The 24,036-nt window shown below is 38.9% G+C and overlaps 2 protein-coding genes across 2 annotated transcripts; both read left to right on the top strand.

The window, feature by feature from the left end:
• Window positions 1-5,761: 5,761 nt before the first annotated feature.
• On the top strand, window positions 5,762-21,787 carry LOC116293820 (tyrosine-protein phosphatase Lar-like). The gene is made up of 11 exons (XM_089040489.1): window positions 5,762-5,926; window positions 6,006-6,477; window positions 6,590-6,849; window positions 7,624-7,881; window positions 8,454-8,568; window positions 8,650-9,045; window positions 9,476-9,576; window positions 14,330-14,495; window positions 14,890-15,192; window positions 15,782-16,059; window positions 21,540-21,787. The coding sequence occupies exons 4-11, from the start codon at window positions 7,678-7,680 to the stop codon at window positions 21,567-21,569; spliced, it is 1,593 nt and encodes a 530-aa protein (XP_088896615.1). The 5' UTR covers window positions 5,762-5,926; window positions 6,006-6,477; window positions 6,590-6,849; window positions 7,624-7,677; the 3' UTR covers window positions 21,570-21,787.
• LOC148905550 (uncharacterized) lies at window positions 6,632-7,444 on the top strand. Its single transcript, XM_089040579.1, has 2 exons — window positions 6,632-6,849; window positions 7,300-7,444. The coding sequence occupies exons 1-2, from the start codon at window positions 6,632-6,634 to the stop codon at window positions 7,442-7,444; spliced, it is 363 nt and encodes a 120-aa protein (XP_088896705.1).
• Window positions 21,788-24,036: the final 2,249 nt, after the last annotated feature.

Consider the following 24,036-nt stretch of genomic DNA (forward strand, 5'->3'; position numbering starts at 1 on the left):
TCAAGTCAAAGATGAGCGAAGAAAAGCTGAAGGAAAAAATGGACAAATATGTTCGTCCAGAAAACATAAAGGACCTACGGGTTCCTAAGGTTAATCCACTAGTTTGGAACCAGTTGTCGTCCAGCATGCGATCGCAGGACTCAAAATCACAAACGTCGCAAGGCATTTTGATGGGATCCACCATGGCATCCATCAAAGCGGCCGATCTGGTGATGAAAAAGTATCCCGGTGACCGTGATCTGTTAAAGATCATCACCGACAGTGTAGCCATGGGCTTACAGTTTAATCATGAGGTCAACCTATCAAGGAGAATGGCCATGGAAAAAAGAGCTCCACAAGGATTACGCGTCTCTCTGTAATGTTTCACCCGCAGGGGATGGTGATTCGGAATTTCTCTTTGGCGACTTGTCCAAAATAACCAAAGACATCGCTGAGGCAAACAAGCTGACAAAGAGGGTTCGTCCCACCTCTACAACAACACGTGGGGGTCATCATGGCGGCCACCAGAGCTATGGCTACAAAGGGAATCGCCGATTCCAGCCGTATGGCAGAAGTAAAAGCGGTTTTTTTTTTAGACCGAGGCCATCCCTCCAAATACAGGAAGAAAAAGGAGGGGACAAGCAACCAACGCCAATAAAGGTATGCCCTGATGTCCATATGTGCTATGATATAGACAATGACATATTATCATGGTTACTTAAACCTGCTGAGTTTACAGCGGGGAGGCTAACTGGATACCTTGATCAATGGTCTGAATTAACAAATGACCCATCTATACTTAACATAGTCAAAGGGGTTAAAATTGAAATGATTCACGGTAGTGATATGATTGCTCGACCTAATGCCAGACCTAGTGTCTTCAATCACAATGAACATGTCATTGTTGAACAGGAAATTGATAAGCTAATTAAGAAGAATGTGATTATAGAAACATCTATGACTTTATATCCACTATATTTTTACGACCCAAGAAGGACGGCACGCATCGTATGATTCTCAATTTAAAACAGTTCAATGAGTATGTTGTGTATCATCATTTTAAGATGGATACATTGGAGCATGCCATCCAACTTATGAATCCAGGGTGTTACATGGCGTCGGTAGATCTTAAAGACGCATACTACACAGTACCTATTTATAGTTTGCATCAGAAATATCTAAGATTCTGGTTTGATGGCAAGTTCTACCAGTACACTTGCTTACCAAATGGGTTAGCTAGTGCGCCGCGCTTATTTACTAAGCTACTAAAGCCAGTTTATTCGACACTCCGCAGCATGGGGCATGTTAGCTCAGCATACATCGACGACTCTTATTTGCAAGGTGATAGTTACAGAGAATGCTATAACAATGTTGTTGACACTGTGCGGCTGTTTTCTTCATTGGGGTTTTGTGTACATCCCGACAAATCAGTATTTACACCAACGCAACAACTGGTTTTTCTAGGATTTATTTTAAACTCAAACACGATGACAGTTGTGCCTACTGATGAAAAGAAAGAGAAAATTGTCTCTGTTTGTTCTGCGGTTTTAGCTAAAACTGAGTTCAATAGTAACACTAGTTTCCAACTTCCCCGGGGCTGAATTTGGACCATTACACTATAGGGGACTCGAGCAAGAAAAATATTTTGCCCTTGTTCTGTCTAAAGGAAACTATGCCGGGCCCATGAGTTTATCAACGCGTGCTGTCTCTGAGATAAGGTGGTGGTTATATAATGTACAAAATCTCAAACGTGACATTGTGCGGGACAATCCTGACATTGTTATTAAATCGGATGCTTCTAACCTTGGTTGGGGTGCTATATACGGAGAGCAAAAAGCGGGAGGGCGATGGATGTCCTCTGAGGCTACGCTGCACATCAACGTTCTGGAATTAAAGGCGGCCTTTTTTGCACTGAAATGCTTTTGCTCTAACTTAGACACTCAACATGTACGTATCTTTATCGATAACACCACAGCAGTATCCTACATTAACAATATGGGAGGTTCTAAATCTGTTTTTCTTAACTCCCTTGCCATTAAAGTGTGGGATTGGTGTATCGCTAGGAACCTGTGGGTTTCTGCGGTGCATATCGCAGGAAAACTCAACATCGAAGCGGATGAAAAGTCGCGAAAGTTTAATGACAAACATGAGTGGCGGATTAACGAACAATGTTTCAACGAGATTATCGAATTGTTCCCTACAGTTAACATTGATATGTTTGCTAGCCGGCTAAACAATATGCTTGACGTATATTGCTCGTGGAAGCCAGACCCTGGCAGTAGCCATGTAGATGCGTTTTCACTTAATTGGAATAATTATGAATTTCATGCCTTCCCTCCATTCAGCCTAATCCCGAAATGCCTATCCAAGATAACACAAGACAAAGCTCGTGGAATACTGATTGCTCCATTATGGCCAACTCAGACATGGTTCCCAACACTACTACAGCAGTTATATCGACAACCGTGGATCTACGCTCCGAGAATGGACCTACTGCGACACCCGTCACGCAACGAACCACATCCACTGTGTCGGAAACTATGCCTGATGGTATGTCCCTTATCAGGGAACACTATGGAAACTTGGGCATTCCAGCAAACGTTACCGAAGTGCTCTTGGCCTCTTGGAGACCATCCTACTCAAAAACAGTACAACACGTACCTCCGGAGGTGGATGGCGTTTTGTAATCATTCACCAACGGTAAACGACACTCTTAAATTCCTCATGAAACTTTATCAAGAGGGCGTCAGTTACTCAACGCTTAACACTGCACGCTCCGCTTTGTCTACCGTAGTTAATATAAAATACTTCGGTAACAACCCAATTGTTACCAGATTTATGAAAGGAATTTTTGAGTTGCGTAAACCCACGCCTAAATACACAGAAATATGGGATGTGTCAATCGTTTTACGTTATCTGTCAGGACTCTATCTTTATGAATCATTAACACTTAAGAATTTGACACTTAAATTACTTATGTTATTGTTACTAGTATCAAGCCAAAGAGGTCAGACAATTCATTTACTGCACATAAATAATCTAGTTCCTTCAGAGGACAAATATGTTTTTCATGTACTCGACCATACAAAAACCAGTAAACCAGGAAAGCCTTACGATATACTTCAGATTTGTGCCTATGAAATTTACCCAAATAATTGTCCTTTAGCATGTCTTAAGGAATACATAAACAGAACCAAGCAGCTTAGAGGAAGCGAAACCAAGTTATTCATCAGCTATGTGAAACCGTTTAAGCCCGTGTCTAGAGACACGATCTCCAGATGGACAAAGACTGTCCTTGATAAAAGTGGCGTCGATACTAACGTCTATAAAGCACATAGTACTAGAGCAGCGTCGACATCAAAGGCCAGCAGAGGAAACGTACCAATAGATCAAATAATGGCTGATGCTGGCTGGAAGTCAGCGGAAACGTTTTACAAATTTTACGATAAACCAGTTGAATCTAGTACTAGCATCACGGATGTGATATTGAAGATTTGAAGCCATATCTACCTATATATACATATACATATACAGTTGTTCAAGTTCGAGTAATTCTTTCGTGAAAATTAATAAATCAATACTTTGTGTTTGCACCATCTTGTATCGTTGGTCTATAAGACATATTTATACACTCTTAATGTGTGCCATTAATGTTTGATGCATCAACAGCTTTGAAGTCTCATGGGATCACCTGACTTCCTGTCATGTGATAGAATTGGAAAATTAAACGAGACTTACCTGTAAGTTGAAATTTGATTGAGATTCTATCACATGACATTGGAAGGAAGGAGATCACATGCCCACCTCTTCCCGCCCTTGTCTATTTATACATTATATCAGCTGGGGTATATAAATATATATATTTCGGGATTTTATGTTGATGCAACAAACATCGTTTTAAAGAATGACTTGCGCAAGCGCTGTGCTATCTCATGTGATCTCCTTCCTTCCAATGTCATGTGATAGAATCTCAATCAAACTTCAACTTACAGGTAAGTCTCGTTTAATTTTCCAATTATGCTGTCAGCATAATGTTGTGTTTTTTAGCTCCGCGCGCAAGCCTGAGCTATTTTTAGCATGCGGTTCCTGATTGCCTAAGTTGTAGTGACAATGCGAGCGAAAAATACTTAGTTTCCGACGAGAAAAATTTCTTCATAACTAGACAAAGTTGAAATTAAACTAACATGTATTCTTCATAGACGAATTAAACATTAAACTCAACAAAAAATTAAAAAGAAAATCGAAAAAGATTAAATCAGGATGGTTTTCAGTATACGAACAATCTAAAAACATCGAAGAAAAGAAGAAAACAGGAAGAAAGGAAGAAAACAGCGATAGAAAATCATAGTGATGAAAATAGCGAAGTACCTTCAGTGAAGACAGCGAAAAAGAGCATTTATCGTAGCGTTTCTGATAGTAAATAAAGTTTAAGTTCAAATGATTAAGATGATGATGAACAAGACGAGTATTTTGTTTCACACACGAATCAAAACAAACTATTTGCACCGAAATGTACTGAAGAAAAAATACTGTTATCACCGAGGAAAAAACTACAAAAAGGCACATCATGATTTATGATTTATATAGCGCCCTTTCTATATGGATATATTCAAAGGCGCTTTGTTCCATATTTTGCACCTTCAATTTTCTCTTCGCCTCAATGTTCAGGTATTTTACCATAACTTTTCAACTTCTAAAGTCCCCATACAGACATTAGAAATACAATCATCGGCCAAGTACAAAAATCGAATAAAATTTGGTATTGGACTTCAAACTAATAGAGAAGAGATTTTTTACCTGCTTGAAGGGCATTTTACTTGCGATTCAGTTTTTTTGCCTTTATGCCTAAAATTGAATAAAGTTTGGTTTGTCAACTGCATGAAGCTTGCTTGTTACTGCCCATCTCTTATGTACCCATGACGTCACTACAATCTGACCAATCAGGAGTCGCATGCTGAAATAGCTCAGGCTTGCGCGCGGAGCTAAAAATAGATTTTCAAAAAACTTCATAGGGCACGGAGATGTGCTCTCTTACTTCAAATTCTCTTGGTTTTTAGTACTGAGAGGATGATTCGTGATTTCTGTTTCTAACCAAAACCTGCCTTTACTTTAGTGACAATAAGTCATCGAGGTATATTTTTGTTGCTTTATAAATCCTATGATTAAACAATGAATTATCAATCATTGATAATAGATCCTTATTCCTTTTTCAACAGGTTCATGTTCGTCTTTGGATATGTGCTGGCCAAATGACCTGTGTATGCGGTGCAGCAATACGAGAGGGAAAAGACGTCATAGTTATATCTATGTGTAACAAAATGAAAGATTCAGTGCCTACAATACTAAGGACTCTCAAACGAAGTCCTGGAAGTCTATCGAAAGGAATACAAATCACTAAGAAGATCAGTGGTTCATCATTGGAGCAGGAGGTACATTTTCTATCACTGCAACCCTTAGCTCAAACGATAATTAATAGGCGAGTAATAATTACCATACCTTAAAAGAGCTTGTTAAAGTTGCTAAAAGTTGGAAATTAAAGAAAGTAGTTTCAAAACATTTTGTGTGTGAAAACATTCCGCGTTGGAGGCGGGCATCTCTTGCTTCCAAAAAAGCTCTTCTAACAAAATTCACACTTTTCAAAATTATATATATCTTTTATTCGCGAGTTTCTAACTTATTCTGTCCGGCTTAGGTGTTTATTTTTTTGATTTCACAAAATTGTTTTCGGCTTTTCATATGTAAAGGTAATTCTGTCTTCGGGTATCAGAGTCTAAGTGGAACGTTCTGGAAGGTCACTGGATGTTCGTATCAATGCACCATCTACTGACTAGGGAAAAGTCTTGGGGCTTTGTCTTTGTCACTTTAATGACGATCCGGAAGACGATTGGAACAAAGGAGGTGATGATAAAGCTCATGATGATAAAAAACAATTTTCAGCAAGCTGGCGGTAAGTCAATTACAAAAATAGAACTGATAACACATGCGCAAGCACAAATGCAACAATTTTGTTTATATCGATTTAACAGTCTTAAAGAAGGGAAGAGCTTTTTTGAGGTTCTCCCTGAACAAGAACTTCAAGAACAAGTTGAACAAGGAAGATCCTGCTATTGTGGCATCGAAGGTGAAACAAAACAGGATGAAAGATGTGATGACAACGCAAACCTTTTCACAAGAATCGACGCTACTCAGATAGAAGTACTTAATACTCAAATAAATGACCAATCACAGTTTGGTATGAAAAGATCTGTAGACAGTCACTGGTATAGTGATGACATCATTGATCACGTGGAACGTAGCTACTATGTGGATGATCCTCATGTACAACTCGCTGTAAACCGCATACGAAACAAGAGATCACCAAGAGAAGTCATATCAGAAGATGAGGCAACTCAGTATTGTAAAACACAAATTGAAGAAACAAAAGCAGGAAAGGCATGCAATGAGATCTCAGGAACCAACTTGAAAAATGCAATGATACAGTGTGTTAACGACTTAAAGGTAAAGCAATATTTAATATGACTATGAAAACAGGAGGAAAGGGTGCATTATTAAGAGATATGTGAAATTAGAAATAACTCAATGGTATTTGCTTATATTTTGACACTCTTAGTTGTCAGGAGACTAGACATTTGCAGTGTTGGCATTTGAGACCATGAAGTACATATGTGAAGATACCACATTAAAGAACCTTTCACTCTACACTCATACTGCAAGTGGTGACTTAATGCCTCCCAGAGAGGTAGTAAAAGACTTGTGTCCTGCAGACTGTACTGGACGTGGCAAGTGTAAGAACAGAACCTGTATATGTGACGAAGGCTATACTGCACTGGACTGTTCCATGCAGATTAATTCAGTTCTTGAGTTGCTGGGGTAAGTAGAATACAAACCACACGTGCACAGTATAACTGTATAATTGTGAAAAAAAATGTAATAAGGATTTTTCGTCTTTGTGATCATTGTTCTAGCTTTCGGCTTTATTCCATTTCCTGTATAAAAGTTTAAGATCAATTCTATTTTGCACGAGCCCTTTTCTAAAAGTATTTCCAAGTACATAGTTGAATGGATTCCAATTTGGTGCAAAGTATGCTTTTTAATTATGGGTTCAGGAAATTGTTTGTTTGAACGAGTCCTTTCCTTTATAAATATTGTTGACTAGGTAATCGTTTAGTTATACCCTTTGGTTTCATTCAAAGTAGTCTTTCGTAGACAAATTTACCTACGTTACCCTACGTTTGAGGCGATCCCCAGACTAAATCACTGGATCCGGTCAACTTCTTCTTAATCAAGTCAAATTTGTGTTTCTTTTGACTACTTGCTTAGAATTTACGATGGTGGACTCTGTGATATACGAGAACGACCGTGTAAAAAGACAAATATCTTGGGCCAGAACTTTATCAAATCTGAGAACCTAACATGCCATATACATGAAGTAAAAGTAATACATGGAAATCATATACAAACATAGATATATATAGATATACTATTGAACCTCGTTATACTAGTGGGGCAGGGAACCATGTGGTTTTGAGCAGCTTTGAAGAAATGAGCTTTAGTTTCATCAAATGGTGTTTTTTGTATCAGTCTGTGAAGCCTTTGCAAGTGGTTGAATGTGAAGGTAACACGTCTGTGTGATGGTTATCTTAGGTTTACCCAGGTACCTGGTCTCCTCGTGGAATTCCTGTCACATCACAAGGGAAAATGACGGATCTGTTTGGTGTTCAGTGCAATCTGCCTGAGCCACCGACTAGACTTGGTGACTACAAACACGGGGGTACCCCTGCTGGGGGACTTTTGATCTCGGTTTCTAATTATGGGTTCAATACAAGTGTTCAACGACTGCGTCATGTGACTTACGACTCAAAGTGCATGAACTGCAGCAAATCAGGGAGATGTGAAGTTAAAGTAAGTAGTTAATTGACAAAGAGGTACACCAAATTGTAAATGAAATGACTAGAGGAGAATCTTGGGTTCTCACCTTGGGTTGGTCATCATGCATGCCTCGTGTATCATATAAGGTACGTATCTCTGTGGGGAAGAGCTAGACCAAACTATAAATAGTTTTCACCATAGACCAAGAAAATACATAACAACTTAAAATTGACTAATAGTATCCCATTATGCTTCGTGTATCAAAAATACTTAAGTAATCTATAGCTACTATTCTGGAAATTTAAAGCCGTGATTTTGGTACACATTCATTCTTCGTGTGATACACATCCTGAATAATTTTATGTGGTATATCATATATACAAGACAAGAATCACTTTTTTGAAGTACCAAATAAATTGAATATGCTATTTCAGACATTTCTAAAAATAACACCATTCAAATTCACTTGGAATGAAATAGCCTTGTATCATCGTGTGGCGAGCAACAAAAGTTGCTGAGATTTATGCAAGTAAGATTGTGATATAAATATTGTTTCCCATTGATTATGTAATAATTAATGTAATTGTTTGTGTTCTTTATTTTAGAACAATTCCTGTTTAATAAATGGACATTGTTTTGCTGCAAATGAACCCAACCCACGTGACTGGTGCCAGCAGTGCTTACCCCATGCTGACCAAATTGCTTGGACAAGTAGAAAAAGTATGTTTGGTCATTAAACAATCTTTACCTATTACAACATGGACTTTGACATCATACCGTTTTTCCTTCATAACTTCACAGACAATCAAGTTCCCAGGTTTCCTTCAAAAACCACGTATTTTGCCTTACAAGGAGAAGGACTCGTGATCCAACTGAAAGCAACAGACTCCGATAACCGTCCCCTAACATACTCTGTACTCAGTTCTACAGCTACTGGATTTACACTCAGTCTTTCTGGTTTATTCACGTGGAAGGTGACATCCAATCAGAATAAAAAGTTTACCTTTCAAGTGACTGACGAGTGTGGCGCGTTTGATATAATACATGTGAGAGTACGTATAGTACAATGTCCATGCCTCAATGGTGGCAAATGTGTACCCCACCCCTACCACCCACGGGGATCTGGATCATACCAATGTCAATGTCCCAGAGGAACCGGTGGAGAACGGTGCCTGAAAGTTTGTTCCGGGTCTGAATGTAAGTATAATTATACAATTCTTACATACATACATACATAGTTTATTCAAATCGCAAATAAATTATTGACAAATAGTAAAATGCAAGTAAGAGCAGAGGCTAGCAAAAAGCGATACAAATAAGACAACAAAGCACAATAATGGGCGACTTGAAAGGAAGTTATGAGGTTATCCCTATGTGAAAACTCCCAAGAAAAACAACAAAACATGACAAAAATGCATTATAAAGAAAGACCCTAAGCAGCGTAATTAGCGAAAAATGCTCTATAAATGAAGTATAAGTATATGCATATGTACTAAATAAAGGAGAGACAAGCTCTCCGCCACCCTGAGCCCCACCCCCGCACGCGCACCCACCAGACAGATTATGACAGATTATTTTTTTCCCCTAAATATTTTCTATTCAATTTTGCATTCTTGTTCGCTTTCAGGTCCTCGTGGTCTCGCAGTAAAACCTATAGGGACAACAAAACTGGAAGTGAAATGGCACGAACCTAAAGACTTACAGTCTGTGGATTATTATTGGCTAAAGGTAAGTTAAAAGTGTTAAACAAAAGAACAATGTGAGAGAAAAAAAGAAAGAAAGAGAAGAATAAAGAGAGGGATAAAGAGTTCTGAAGAGAATAAATGGATAAAGTTCGATATAAGTCATTTAAAGGTGCATATGACACGAAATATGTTTAATGCTGAAAAAGTTTATTTGCACTAATAAGAATATCATGGTTAAATTTGTTTCAATGTATTTCTCTAGAAATTCAAGAAAATTTATCACAAGTTGTGACGTCATTTTGTTTACAAGTCTCCAGATTTAGTTGCAAATACATGATGTCTAGAATCTTAGTTTTAGAGAGGACACTTTTCAGTTTCTCAACATTTGAAGAGTAACACGAAAGCTATGAATGAATGAGGAATAAAGCTGAATAGAATATGCTTTTTGTTGTTATTTCATACCAACCACATTTTTTATTTAGTGCATCGGGCAGAATTCTATTGTTTTATGCGACATGTACTTACAGTTGAGTGATTTTCAAACATCGGTATAATGTAGCGAATACATTATAGGATATGCACCATTAACTTATTTTCGCTAACACTGATTGGCTAGACCAAAGACAAAGACCTGTCAAACGCAAATTATTGACAGCATTGAACTCCGAGCCTTAGATGAAACGACTGAAGAAGAGTGCCATACAAGCCTTTCACAACTTCAAGTCGCTCATTTTTTACGCGACTTGAAGTTGTAAAAGGCTTAATGTATTGCACTCTTCTTCAGTCGTTTCATCTAAGGCTCGTAATTTACCTATTACGTATGTTCTTATTTGATATCCGAGCCCATCCCACACGGCGCACTGCCTCGTCTATCTAGTACTACTTTTTCGTGGGATTGCCAGCTCACTAGATACACTGGGCTGACGAAGCCCAATACAGGCCGAAACAGCTGTCCACAGTTTCTAGTTGAGCTGGCTAATTTTTTACGCGACTTGAAGTTGTGAAAGGCTTGTATAGCACTCTTCTTCAGTCGTTTCATCTAAGGCTCGTAATTTACCTGTTACGTATGTTCTTACTTGATATTCGAGCCCATCCCTCACGGCGCACTGCCTCATCTATCTAGCATTGAACTCCCTTGAGTCATATCACGGTGAACATTTTGAGTGACATCACTTGATATGACCAGGGAGACTCGCGTCATCGCGATCGACTATAGAAGTCATCAGCTCAATTTGATGCAGAAGTCTTCATGTCAAACAACAAACAGCAATGCTGGAAATCCCAAAATGAGTCCCGAGAAACAACGACACAAAAAAGCAATGCTTCTCCAAATAGAGCATTCGAAGAGCAAGTCCCACAGCTTGTTCGGTAGAATGCTTTATTCGGGGAAGCATTGAGAATAGCTATGCTCGGACCTTCAGATCGTGCGACCGCCAAGGAAGGATAACTCGTCAAGTTTAAAACTATACAACGGCTCTTTTAGGAGCCACCATATTATTAAAAGTGATGATCTATGCTGCTGATATTTAAAACATTGATTCAAAAATTTTGGACTGAAAAGGCTATGAAACAAAAGAAATAGAGTTTACTTCTTGGTGACACTGCTACACCGTTCCGGCAAAAAAAAAAAAAACACACTTTCTTGTCGTAACCAGGATTGTCTAATGATTCAAATCCAAACGCTTCAAAATCACGTCTATTACAGTTCAATAGAATTATTCTTGGTTATTTCTTTCACATTTTTTATCTCATAGATGGTTGAAAGTTAGAAAAACTTTAGAGTTTGCATACAAGTCGGCATCGAAATGTCGGCATCAACTTAAACCACAACTAAGACGCTGTATTATGACACGTAAATAACCGGAATTTAGACTTTCATTAAAGCTTGTATAAACTAACATTGATTTTTTCGTCTTGATCCTGACTTTAATGCATGTTTTTATCAAAATAGAATCATAGTCACTTGACTTAAATCGAAGAATGTTCGGGCGAACCACAAAGCACGCGCAGCTTCTTCACTGGAAAAATAAATTCACACAATCGACGTTGTAATGATGGCTTCATTGAACGGAAAACAACAAAAACGCAAACAGAACGATTTGACAATAAGCTACCGTATTTTCTTCAGATTACGCTGTTTTTGGCGCTGCCCCACTTCTGCATGTAATGTTCGTCCATGAAGCCTTACCACCGAATCTAGAGTACGTGTGAATGCTACGATGCTAAGCGGAAGCACATTTATACGCTGAAAATAAAATCCTCGAAAATAAGGCTTAAGAGGCAATGTCTGTAAAAATCAAACATAATCGAAGATCCGTGGCCAAGTTGAAAAAATCGATTTTTTTCATATTTGGTTCAAAGATGTGGAATACCATTCCAATAAACGTACTGATGTTCATTTTGAATAATTTCACTTTTATTTTGAGAAAATCGTGAAAATCGATTTTCGCCGTCGGTGCCCTCATTTCAGCCTAAATCCGAGGTGAAAATGGTAGGTCTGAGAAAGGCGCTCGCGTATAAAAATGAAGCAAACTAGAGAAGATCTGTTTTTGAAATAAAGTAAAGGAAAGATTAATGATTATTTTAAGCTAAAAAAATGAATGGGGAAACGCGTTCTAATAAGCGAACAGGAACGTTTTGTAAACTACATTTTTCGGGTTCTCAAATATTCAAATTTCACCCTTAGTTTGCAAAGCGTATTTTCATGTGCACCGGGTGTTCGGATTTATCTGAAATTCTAGCCATAATACCTTCGAATGTTCAGCTAAATCATATGTAAAATTCAGCTTGGGTTATTCAATGAGCGCTTTATACGAAACTCTCGAATTCAGAGAAATTTGCGTTGTTTGAGATCGGCATCCGACGAAACCTTTTCGAGGCAGACATAAATATATCCTTAATATATTTTCTTGGTGTTCAGTTCTGACATTTGTTTTGATATTATTATTTGTCGATTGAATATTGAGCAATAAATTGTATTTTTTTGCTCTTTTTCGACATTACTTTAAAATGCTGTTACTTAAAAATTACAATTTGAAACAAGCATGTAAACACACGCGTCGGCACGATCTATATGACACTTATAGTAAACAAGCCCATATAACTTCAGAGTTCTAAAAAGAGTTACATTTATGTCCTGATTTAGGACATTTAGACTAAAAAACACCGGGGGAGGGGGGAGTAGTGGCGATCCAAAAGTTTGACTAAAGAGACTAAAGGCTCGCTACGGCCCTTGCAATGATTACCAACACCCGCTTGACTAGTAAGAACATTAATTTTCTTTTTACTGCTTTCTTATTATTTGGATTTTTATTTATAAAACCGATTATGACAGCAGGAATTTTCAAGAGAATAGATATTCCATTTACGCCATTACTACATTTCACAACTGAACCAGCTAGTATTTTTACGATGAAGTCTGGAGCTGAGGTCCATAAGCAAAATGAAGAGCTGTTAAAATTGATCTTGGGCTTCCTCGAAATGAAATTTATGAATCTAAAGAAAATACGTTGCAAAATTAGACAATTTTCTAATCCTCAGCAAGGAACTGTACGTAAAATGAAGTCATCCGGCCTCTGCTGAAATGCCACTACTCCCCCCTCCCCCACCCCCCCCCCCCCCACCCCCCTCACTACGGCCCTTGCTATGATTACCAACATAGCATTACTGTCTAAGTATTATACGACGAGCAAAAACTAAAGAAGCCGAAATTCAGTACTAGGTATGAACAATAATCAAGCAATTTATCTTTTAGGTAGGATCTCCCGGTGTTTTTTAGTCTAAATGTCCTAAATCAGGACATAAATGTAACTCTTTTTAGAACTCTGAAGTTATATGGGCTTGTTTACTATAAGTGTCATATAGATCGTGCCGACGCGTGTGTTTACATGCTTGTTTCAAATTGTAATTTTTAAGTAACAGCATTTTAAAGTAATGTCGAAAAAGAGCAAAAAAATACAATTTATTGCTCAATATTCAATCGACAAATAATAATATCAAAACAAATGTCAGAACTGAACACCAAGAAAATATATTAAGGATATATTTATGTCTGCCTCGAAAAGGTTTCGTCGGATGCCGATCTCAAACAACGCAAATTTCTCTGAATTCGAGAGTTTCGTATAAAGCGCTCATTGAATAACCCAAGCTGAATTTTACATATGATTTAGCTGAACATTCGAAGGTATTATGGCTAGAATTTCAGATAAATCCGAACACCCGGTGCACATGAAAATACGCTTTGCAAACTAAGGGTGAAATTTGAATATTTGAGAACCCGAAAAATGTAGTTTACAAAACGTTCCTGTTCGCTTATTAGAACGCGTTTCCCCATTCATTTTTTTAGCTTAAAATAATCATTAATCTTTCCTTTACTTTATTTCAAAAACAGATCTTCTCTAGTTTGCTTCATTTTTATACGCGAGCGCCTTTCTCAGACCTACCATTTTCACCTCGGATTTAGGCTGAAATGAGGGCACCGACGGCGAAAATCGATTTTCACGATTTTCTCAAAATAAAAGTGAAATTATTCAAAATGAACATCAGTACGTTTATTGGAATGGTATTCCACATCTTTGAACCAAATATGAAAAAAAATCGATTTTTTCAACTTGGCCACGGATCTTCGATTATGTTTGATTTTTACAGACATTGCCTCTTAAAAAGTATTCTTCAAATTAAACCAACAAAGGTTTTTTGTTTTGAAAATTAATGCAAATTTTAAATTTCAACCATCTAAAACTTATGTAAAGACAATGATATTCACGCATTTTAAGTATAAGTACTTTCTATTTTAGTATGGCTATACAGACAAAGGAATGTGGAGAATAAAAGTGCCAAAGACTGTCACAACCAAGACTTTAACTGGTTTGAAGGAGTTCGCAAATTACCGTGTTACTTTGACTGTGATGTTATCCAGTGGTGAAAAAACGATTGACACTATGGCAATGACTGGCGAAGATGGTAAGCGGGGTGCATATTTATTTCTCGGAAATACTTCATGTCCGCCCGTAAGTCCCTGTACAGCACAGGGTCCCTGCTTGATATAAAACTAGCCACATTCACAAAAGCACAGGTAGCTCAAGTTAAGTTTCTATGGTGTCATGTTATAAGAACATGTATGGTGATACTTTAAGCTCAATAAAATCGTCAAAATGTGAAATAAAGTAGAGACATCTTAGCTGACTTTTAAAAAGTAGTATCTCTTTCGCCCTGTGAACTTGTGGAGGAAAAGAACCTTAAAACTGATTAGATCCAAAATCTAATTACACAAGCGAGAGAGATACGGCTTTTTAAAGGTTCTATTTTGATTGAATATTTGAATTTTATATTTGTTTATTGCGCATTTTGTCTTCAGTACCTGACACAGCACCAGTCGTCACTGACATCTATCCAGTTAGATATGATACCATGAAGGTCATGTGGTCATCCATACCAGAAAATCATCGGAACGGTATCTTCAGAGGCTATAAAATATACTACAAAGAACTGCTGTACCCTAGAAACAAATGGGAAGTGTTTGTGGTTACCGGAGGTGATGTGACCAGTACGATGGTGACTGGACTAAAGTCATACACTGAGTACTGTGTTAAGATGTCTGCCTTTACCAGTAAAGGAGAGTATCCTGACTGGGGAAGAAAACACTGCAAAATAGTCAAGAGTAAGTAAAAAAATTAAGTTGTATAATAAGTTAAAAACAAAATATTTTTTAAACAAAAAATAATAATTCCCCCAACCCCTCCACTCCCTATTCCCTAAGTCTAAAATTTGTACCTTTCCATTGAACCATGCCAAGAAAATAGATATATTATTAACAGGTCATAAGGTCCTGATAGGGAAAAACTGTGCCCGAAGTTTTAAGTAAACGCAAGGGTTTCCCTCTATCCGGACCGAATTTAGGCGAGTAAGTAACTTATTCATATTTTCTCATATACCTTTCCACTTGTTTTTCAATTTGTTTCGTAACTTAACAATCCCTTTTTCCACGAGCGCCCTTCGATGTAATATGCCTTACGTCACTAGGACAATGGACTGCGTACCGGAGTTAGAAAGTATCGTCTGGTCGCTTCACTTCAATCAGGAAGTGCGGATTTTAGAAATTCGGGTTGGATACTGTTCAGTTTGTTGGAGAACGATGAGTTTTTATTTGCTCCGTTTTTTAGAGTAGGTGCTGTTTATTAAGTGCTTAATGTAGAACCAAAAAAAAAAAAAAAAAAAACTTTCCAAATGACTTTCAAATTTTTCGACAGCTCCCTCGCTTTCTATTGAAGTACAAGCAAGAACCATGAGTTTGACAGAAATACTTCTGAAGTTTGTGAAACCAGAGCACTCGGTTCCATCCAAAAAAGTACAAGTGGATTACGGAAAACTGAAAGATGAGTTGAATATGAAGAAAGCCTGCTATGGTTCTTCTTGTGTGATTGATAATCTTGAGCCAGACACCATGTACTACTTCAGGGTGACTGGATATGTGTACCAGAGAGGAGAAACACCAACATTTACTAAGATAAAGACATCAAGAGATGAGGTATACTATACTTTCTTTGTTACTGCCTGTACGTTTATCTTTTTGGTAATATATACAGTATGAGTGGCCGTGTTGTATCCGATATACAAACTCGAGGTGTAGCCGAGAGTACGGTTTGTATATTGGATACAACACGGACACGAATACTGTATATTACTTATCAAACGTCTAGGTTAGCTCCTTTGTGTTTCACTAAAATTTTCAAGATGAGTGAATTTGCCCAAGAAAATCCAAGTTAAAGTTTATGCAAATGAACACGATTCTGTATCTATATCATGATTTTGTATGTCATGATATTTAGTGGAGGCTTTGATTTATGATTGCTTGCTTTAATGATGAATAATTCGATATACTTATTCTGGTGCTTAACTTGATACAATGTGTGTAGAGAGAGAGAGAGAGTCATATTACATTTGTTACATAATAGAACCTAATGTTGCGTGACAAGTATATATTATTACATCCCCCTTTCCATTAAAAAAAAAAAAACTAAATTTATGAAACGCTTAAAATTATCTTAATGGAAAAATATCATATGTAATAACAGTAATACTACTTGCTCATGCTTGCAAGTGTCTAATTTTATTTATTATTATTTTTTTTTTTTGTCTTTAAACGTATCTGTTGGGCGGTCTTACGATTCTTCCACTTCGGGTAACTGTGGTCCCAGGTGCGTGGCTTCCGTTGTTTTCCACAGGTTCTGCATTGCCTCTGGTCTCTGTTAGTTCTTGATATTCACTGGTGGGTTGCTCTGCCGCTGGGGGTGCTTCTCTGATGTGACATCTGTTGCGTCGAAGCTCACTTCCGGTTTGTGACGTCACTAAGTATGAGCGTGGTGCTTCAAGCTTTTCCTTCACGACTGCAGGCTCCCACTTCTTGGTCGAGGGATTCTGAATGGTGATGTTGGTACCTCTTGCTAGCTCGGGTAGAGGTCTGACATTACGGTCGTGGTAGAACCTTTGGATTTCTTGTTTCTCCCTTAGCCGGTCGGTGATTTGATCACTGTTGGCACTCCTGTTGATGGTGCGGGGTAGGTTATCTTGCAGCTTTTTTCCGAAAAGTAACTCAGACGGCGATGGAAGTTTATTGTCAATGGGTGTGGTGCGTAGACAAAGCAGTGCCATACTGGGATCCTGTCGTTTCTCGAGGGTCTTCATGAGAACACCTTTGACTGTTTTAACTTGATTTTCTATGAAAACATTTCCTTGTGGGTAGTGTGGAGAACTGGTTACGTGGTGGAAACCATATTCGTTGGCAAATTCTTGGAATGCTACACTTTCGTACTGAGGGCCGTTATCTGAGCGGACTATTTTTGGGATTCCCTGCTCGCTGAAGATTTGCTTCATCGCATTAATGACAATTCTGCTATTACTCTGCCCTTTGGGTATCTTCCTGACGAATGGGTATTTTGGAGTAAAAGTCAGAGATCAGAAGGTATTCAGAGTCGTGTAAGTGGAACAGATCAGTTCCTATGGTGTGCCACGGCCGAGGAGGTATCTCAGTTGGCAGCAACGGTTGTCTGGCATTAGATGCCTGATGTTGTTGGCAAATGGGGCATGGTTGGATAATCTTATCAATATCGTTGTTAAGGTTCTTCCAGTACACAGAAGTTCTGGCTCTGAGCTTTGTCTTTTCAGCTCCTTGGTGTGCTGCGTGAAGCTTTTGTAGAATGCCATTCTGAAGCGTTACGGAAATGATGATTCTTTGACCTTTTGTTAGTATTCCGTCATCTATTCCTAATTCGTCTCTGAATGACCAGTAAGGCTTTGGGCTCTTTGAGACTTTTTTGATGGTTGATGGCCAGCCTTCGTAGATGACTTGCTTGAGGGTGGCTAATTCTTGGTCTGCGCTGGTGTTTTCATGAATCTTCTCAATCGTGGTCTTGCTAAATTGATGGTACACCTCATGTACTTGGACTTCCATGTTTCCAATGGGATGGTGATCTTCTGGTGATAGACGTGAGAGTGCATCTGTTATCAACATGTCTTTGCCGGGTATGTACTTGATTTTCAGGTCGTATGGCTGCAATCTTAGTAGCATTCTCTGTAATCTGGGTGGTGCAGATATCAGATGCTTGAGATGAATACTTTCTAGAGGTCTGTGGTCGGTAAGCACGGTGAATGGTCGTCCGAATAGATAAGTATGAAATCTCTCACAACCGTATACTACTGCTAGAAGTTCCCTTTCGATGTTAGCGTATCTTGCTTCGGTTTCAGTTAGCGACTTGCTTGCAAAAGCGACTGGTTTGCCATCTTGGAGTAAGGATGCTCCAAGACCCTTGGTCGAGGCATCAACTTGTAGGGTTACTTCCTTTCTATCGTCGAAATATGTTAGGGTGGTTGTATCAGTGATTGACTTCTTTATTTGCTCAAATGCTGCTTGGTAGTTGGCGTTCCAAGTGAAGACTTGGTTATCTTTGAGTAGACCTCTTAAAGGTGCTGTAAGTGTGCTTAAGTTGGGTATGAAAGGACTCATGTAGGTTGCTAGTCCTAGGAAGGTTTGAAGATCTCGGCGGTCTCCTGGCTGTTTCATCTGCTTCAGGGCGGACACCTTTGCAGGGTCGGGCTGTATTCCAGCTTCGCTACAGATGATGCCATAGAATTTGATCTTATCTTGCTTTATGTGACATTTGTCTGGATTGAGCTTTAACCCAGTCTTCTCACATCTTTGGATCATGCTGTGCAAGTTTTAGGTCATGTTCTTCTTCTGTTTGGCCATAGACTACTACGTCGTCGACGACTCCAATGACTCCTTTACAGCCTTCGAATGTCTGGTCGATTTTGGATTGGAATACGTCTTGTGACATACGGAGGCCGAATGGCATTCTCAGAAACCGGTACCTGCCAAACGGGGAGTTGAAAGTTGTGGGGTAACTTAATTCTTTGTCGAGGACGACGTTCCAGTATCCGCTTTTGGCATCTAGAATTGAAAAATGCTTGTCTCCGCTGAGTTTGGGAAGAATTTCTTCTAGTGTTGGCGTAACGTGGTGGTCACGTTGAATGGCGGCATTAAGATCTTTAGGATCCAGACATATTCTTATTCTACCGTTGGGTTTGCGTCTATAGACTAGGCTGTTGACCCATGCGGTGGGTTCACCTTCTCGGACCTTTGCGATTATTCCTTGTTCCATCATCTCGTCTAGCTCTAGCTTGATATCATCCTTAAGGCTGATTGGTACTCTTCTTGGTGGGTGAATCACAGGGGCTATGTTGGGGTTCAGCGTGATATGGTATTCGCCTTGGAATTTTCCGATGCCGTCGAAGCAGTTGGGGTATTTGGATAATAGCTGTGCTTTACTTTCTATCTTCTGGCTCGTAGCGTGGTTTGTTTGACTTTGGCCGCGTGGTTGCTTGGCATCGTCCTGTGTTTCCACAGAACAGTTCAGTGTAATTAGCCTTAAATTTAGTGCTGTTGGCAGGCCTATGATTGCACGGCCTGGCGCGTTGGTGATGTGGAATGGTGCTTTGGTTTGTAATTTGTTGTGTGTGCATTCTATATCATATATGCCTAGTTGACCGATTTCTGATCCGCCGTATGCTGTGAGCTTTGTTGCTGATGGCTTTAGGGCTTTAGGTAGAGGGTTTCCGTCTGGACCAATTTTCTCCGGAAACATCTGTTTGAAAAGTCGGATTGGTAGGATGTTGGCTTGTGCTCCTGTGTCTACCTTGGCCTTCAAGTTCGCAGCTTGTGCGTTTCGCATGTTGGCCAATCGAACGCCTAGTGTTGTGTATACTTCATCTCTGGGTTTAGTATTGACGCTATCGATACTTATTGATTCAAAATTCAATGAGTCAAAATGTTCATGTAAATTATTTGTGTTCACCATCTCATGGACGCGCTTGTTTTTGTGACGTGCGTCTTGTGTGCTGTCTTGATGGGATGGTTTTTTGTCTTGTGTCGTATGTTGGTTTGTGGGCTGTTGTGTGGGCCTGTTCTTTTGGCGGCACATTTTACTCCAGTGGTTAGCTCTGGAGCAGTAATTGCATGTAGAACCATATGCGGGACATTTTCGGTATTCGTGAGTGTTTCCGCAGTTTCCACATTTTCTCATGTTTCCGGTTCCGGATTTTCCTATTGCGTGCACGCTTTGGTTGTCAAGCGGTTTGTTGGATAGCTGTGCTATATGCGCCATCGTTGCTTCGTATGTTCTGGCGTATTCTATTGCTTTATCAAGCGTTAAGTCGTTTCCGTGCTCTAGTATGCGCTCTTGATGAGCTTTAACATGCTTAGTGCCTATAATCAATTGTTCAATCAGGCGTTCTTCTAACTCCTGTTGATCTCTAAACTTGCATTTATTTGCATGATTCCTGCACCTAGTCATGAAATCATCAGTGCTCTCATCGGTATTTCGTTTTAGATGTTGAAGCTGATATCTTTCTAATCTAAAGTTAGTTTTAGGTGCAAGATGCTTTTCGAATGTGGACCAAATAAGGTCGGGCTTTGTTTTGTCATCGTCGTCGGCCCATGTGAAACTGTTGTATATATCTACGCCTTGACGGCCTATCCAAAGTAATATATATGAGGATTTTTCTACATCTGATTTCCTTGAGAACGTACCAGTGAATATTAATTGGCAATATTGTTTAAATCTAGCAAATTCGTCGGTGATATCGGCTCCAGCTTGCCAGTTCATAACAGGGGGCGTGAACCCTGTCGCCATGCTTGATGTGTTTCTTGCCAAAAGAAACCGCTTATTTCTTAATATTACTGACCTTCCAGTGTCTTGTGCGTTTAGTGCTTTACTTCTGACACCACGTCATAATATTTAGTGGAGGCTTTGATTATGATTGCTTGCTTTAATGATGAATAATTCGGTATACTTATTCTGGTGCTTAACTTGATACAATGTGTGTAGAGAGAGAGAGAGAGAGTCATTACATTTGTTACATAATAGAACCTAATGTTGCGTGACAAGTATATATTATTACAGCCTTCGTAGCGGCCCAAATGGGAAGGGAAGGGAAGGGGATTGGGGAGTGGGGAGAGGAAGGGTAGGGGGAGTGGGGAGAGGAGGGAAGGAGAGGAAGGGCCTGCAATGAACCCCCTCGATTTTTCCTACGAACGTTCAGAATCCGAACGTTAATTTTGATTGGTTGACTCATAGAAACAGAAATAAACATGATTTTATTCTTTAATTTGATAGGTTGAGAGTTTGCATATTAATTACGGGGCGGTAGGAAAAATCGAGGGGGTTAATTGCAGGCCCTCCCACTCCTTCCTTCCTCTCCCCAGTCCCCCTCCCCTTCCCTTTGGGCCGCTACGCAGGCTATTCTGTATCTGATTTACAAAACTCTTCACGGTCGTGATTTCTGTTGTGTTTTCCTCATGAATTATTAATGAGTTTGATAATAAGAAAAAGAGAATGTGAACCAGTCTTTATATATACTCCAGTCATTAAAGTGTACAGTATTCGTATACCTACTTACGATCACAGTTTTGAATTCGGAGAGATATTTCATCAATTCAACCTCTCTTTTCAGGTTCTTAAATTCAGACGTCGGATTAACTGAAGTAAGACAAGACATCGTCTAAAGATTTTTTGTATGTGTGTGTGTGTGTGTGTGTGTGTAAGCTTGCATGCTAATCTTCTTATTGGGGTTTGAATGGGGATCGATTGAAGTGTGTTGGCGTAAAAAAAAAAAGCTATTAAGATGCGATATAATACTGATACAATGCACTATATTGATTGTTTCATTGGTCCCGGGGTTCTAAAATCTTGTATTATCATTTTGTAAGAAAAGTTATTACAATATAATAAAAGTTTAAGAGAATGACAAGTATGTATTTACATCTTTATCAGATTCTTATCAATTACAAATAGTTCCAAAGATGAAGAAGATTACAATACTGGAAATTAAATTACAGCTGTAATTTTCAGAATTAGGAAACAGTAAACATACCTCGCAGCAAATGTCAATAAAAGATCACTATAAAATGCATCGATTGAACAAATAGCCTAGAGAGCTGTTCTTTGATTGTCAGCAGTGCTGATAGTTTCACTTGCATTGAGCTAGAGTAAACCTGAAAGCTCTATGAACAGCTAATCTAATACGTCTCTTCAGTAAAACTTAACCGAACTTCAACTCTTGTGTAGTTCTAGGACCATCCATCCATCCATCCATCCATCCATCCATCCATCCATCCATCCATCCATCCATCCATCCATCCATCCATCCAACCCTTCCTCCTTCCCTCCTTCCCTCCTTCCCTCCTTCCCTCCTTCCCTCCTTCCCTCCTTCCCTCCTTCCCTCCTCCCTCCCTCCCTCCCTCCCTCCCTCCCTCCCTCTCTCCCTCCCTCCCTCTTTCCCACCCTCCACCCTCCCCCCTCCATCCATCCATCCATCTATCCATCCATCCATCCATCCATCCATCTATCCATCATCCATCTATCCATTCATCATCAATCAATCAATCAATATTTTATTTAACAGTCTCTAGCATTATATTGGACTCCCGATAACAATCCTCGGGAAATCAGAAAATCATTTTTATCTCCTGGATACGCGTAGAAATGAGTTATTGTGAACAAGGGGCCATTTTGCATGACCATGCGCGAACTGCTGTGCTGTGAGATAGTAATGTAGGCTCAACACAGGGTACCCACGCATTTAGCTTGTAGCAAAATGTCTCGGTGTTCGATTTATTTATTTCTCTTTCTAATAATTTTCACATTTATTTGAAACTAATCAGCTTCATGTAAAATCGGCTAAAAAAAGTTCACAATAGCTCATATAATTTATTCATAGGCAAAGCAAGACTATGCACTTGCAGAAAATTGATAATTGCTCTATTTTCCCCAATTTTTCTAACTAATCAAACACGATAGGTCGAAAGCACAGATAAGGGACTGTGCAATAATTACCGGGAGGGGGAGGAGTTCTAAAATTAATAGTGGGGGGGTCAAAAGTTATATTGGAGTGTAGGGTAGGGGGGTTAGAAGCTAATTGCTTAAATATGGAGAGGGGGGCCATAAGTTAATTTGGGATTTTGTTCACTATAAAATTGAAAAGATGCATATAAATGTATTTAAAATAAATATTTATTGTTATATTTTTTACTGTAAAAAGAACACAACTTGTCACAGGTGCAGCCTCAAAACCATATGTGTTGAAATAATGTATAAACTGAGTATCCTTTGTAAAAAAAAAACAGTACAAAAAACAGTAGCTAAAAACAGTACAAGTCACAACTTTCTATACTGTACTGTGGTAAAGTTATGCCACATTGATTGACTGTATACAGTATAAGACAACTGACTATGTCATGTCTTTTTTGGTTAGCTTTGTAATAATTCTTCTAGCTTTATGTTCATGATATTTAGTGCTATGTCATGGATAAAAACAGAAGTACTGAACAAGCTCCTTGGCTTCCCCAACAAAACATTTCGAAGAAAGAAGATCCCTCAGACAGGATTTGTCAGTTTGAGATGTAAATACTAGTAGAGTGTCCTCATCAATATTATCAAGTTGTCGGATGCCATATATCTCAGGGCTGTATTCATTTGCTGAAGGATTTCCTCCTAAGGAATTAAATATAACACATGCCCTTTTCTATGTTCTGTTGCCGAGGAATTTGCGTTTTTCAGCTTTTTTTCTTATTTTCATTTTTCTTCCGTGAAACTGATGACTTCTGTTTCGATCCAATCATGTAGGTAGCATTGGGGCGTTGCTGGCGATGTAGGGGGGGGGGGGGGGGGTTGATAGTTATTTCATTTCAAAAGGGGGAGGGGTGAGAAGTTATTTTACGTTTATAGCACAGGGGCGGTTTAGCTTCAATTTAAGCCCAATTTGGAGAATTTTAGAACCCCCCTCCCGATAATTATTGCACAGTCCCTAACAAAGACATCACATCAAATGAATTTTGAGTGGTAGTTTCTCTCACAAGTCAGAAAAGTACTGGAGAATAAAGATAAACACATAAACATAATTATACTGCATTTGATACTTTAGAAAATTGTTCGATTGCTGGGATATCGAG

Source organism: Actinia tenebrosa, unplaced genomic scaffold, assembly GCF_029948245.1.
Source record: "Actinia tenebrosa isolate PJP-AT-01 unplaced genomic scaffold, QUT_ActTen_1.0 PGA_scaffold7__59_contigs__length_16204524, whole genome shotgun sequence".
NCBI lineage: Eukaryota > Metazoa > Cnidaria > Anthozoa > Actiniaria > Actiniidae > Actinia > Actinia tenebrosa.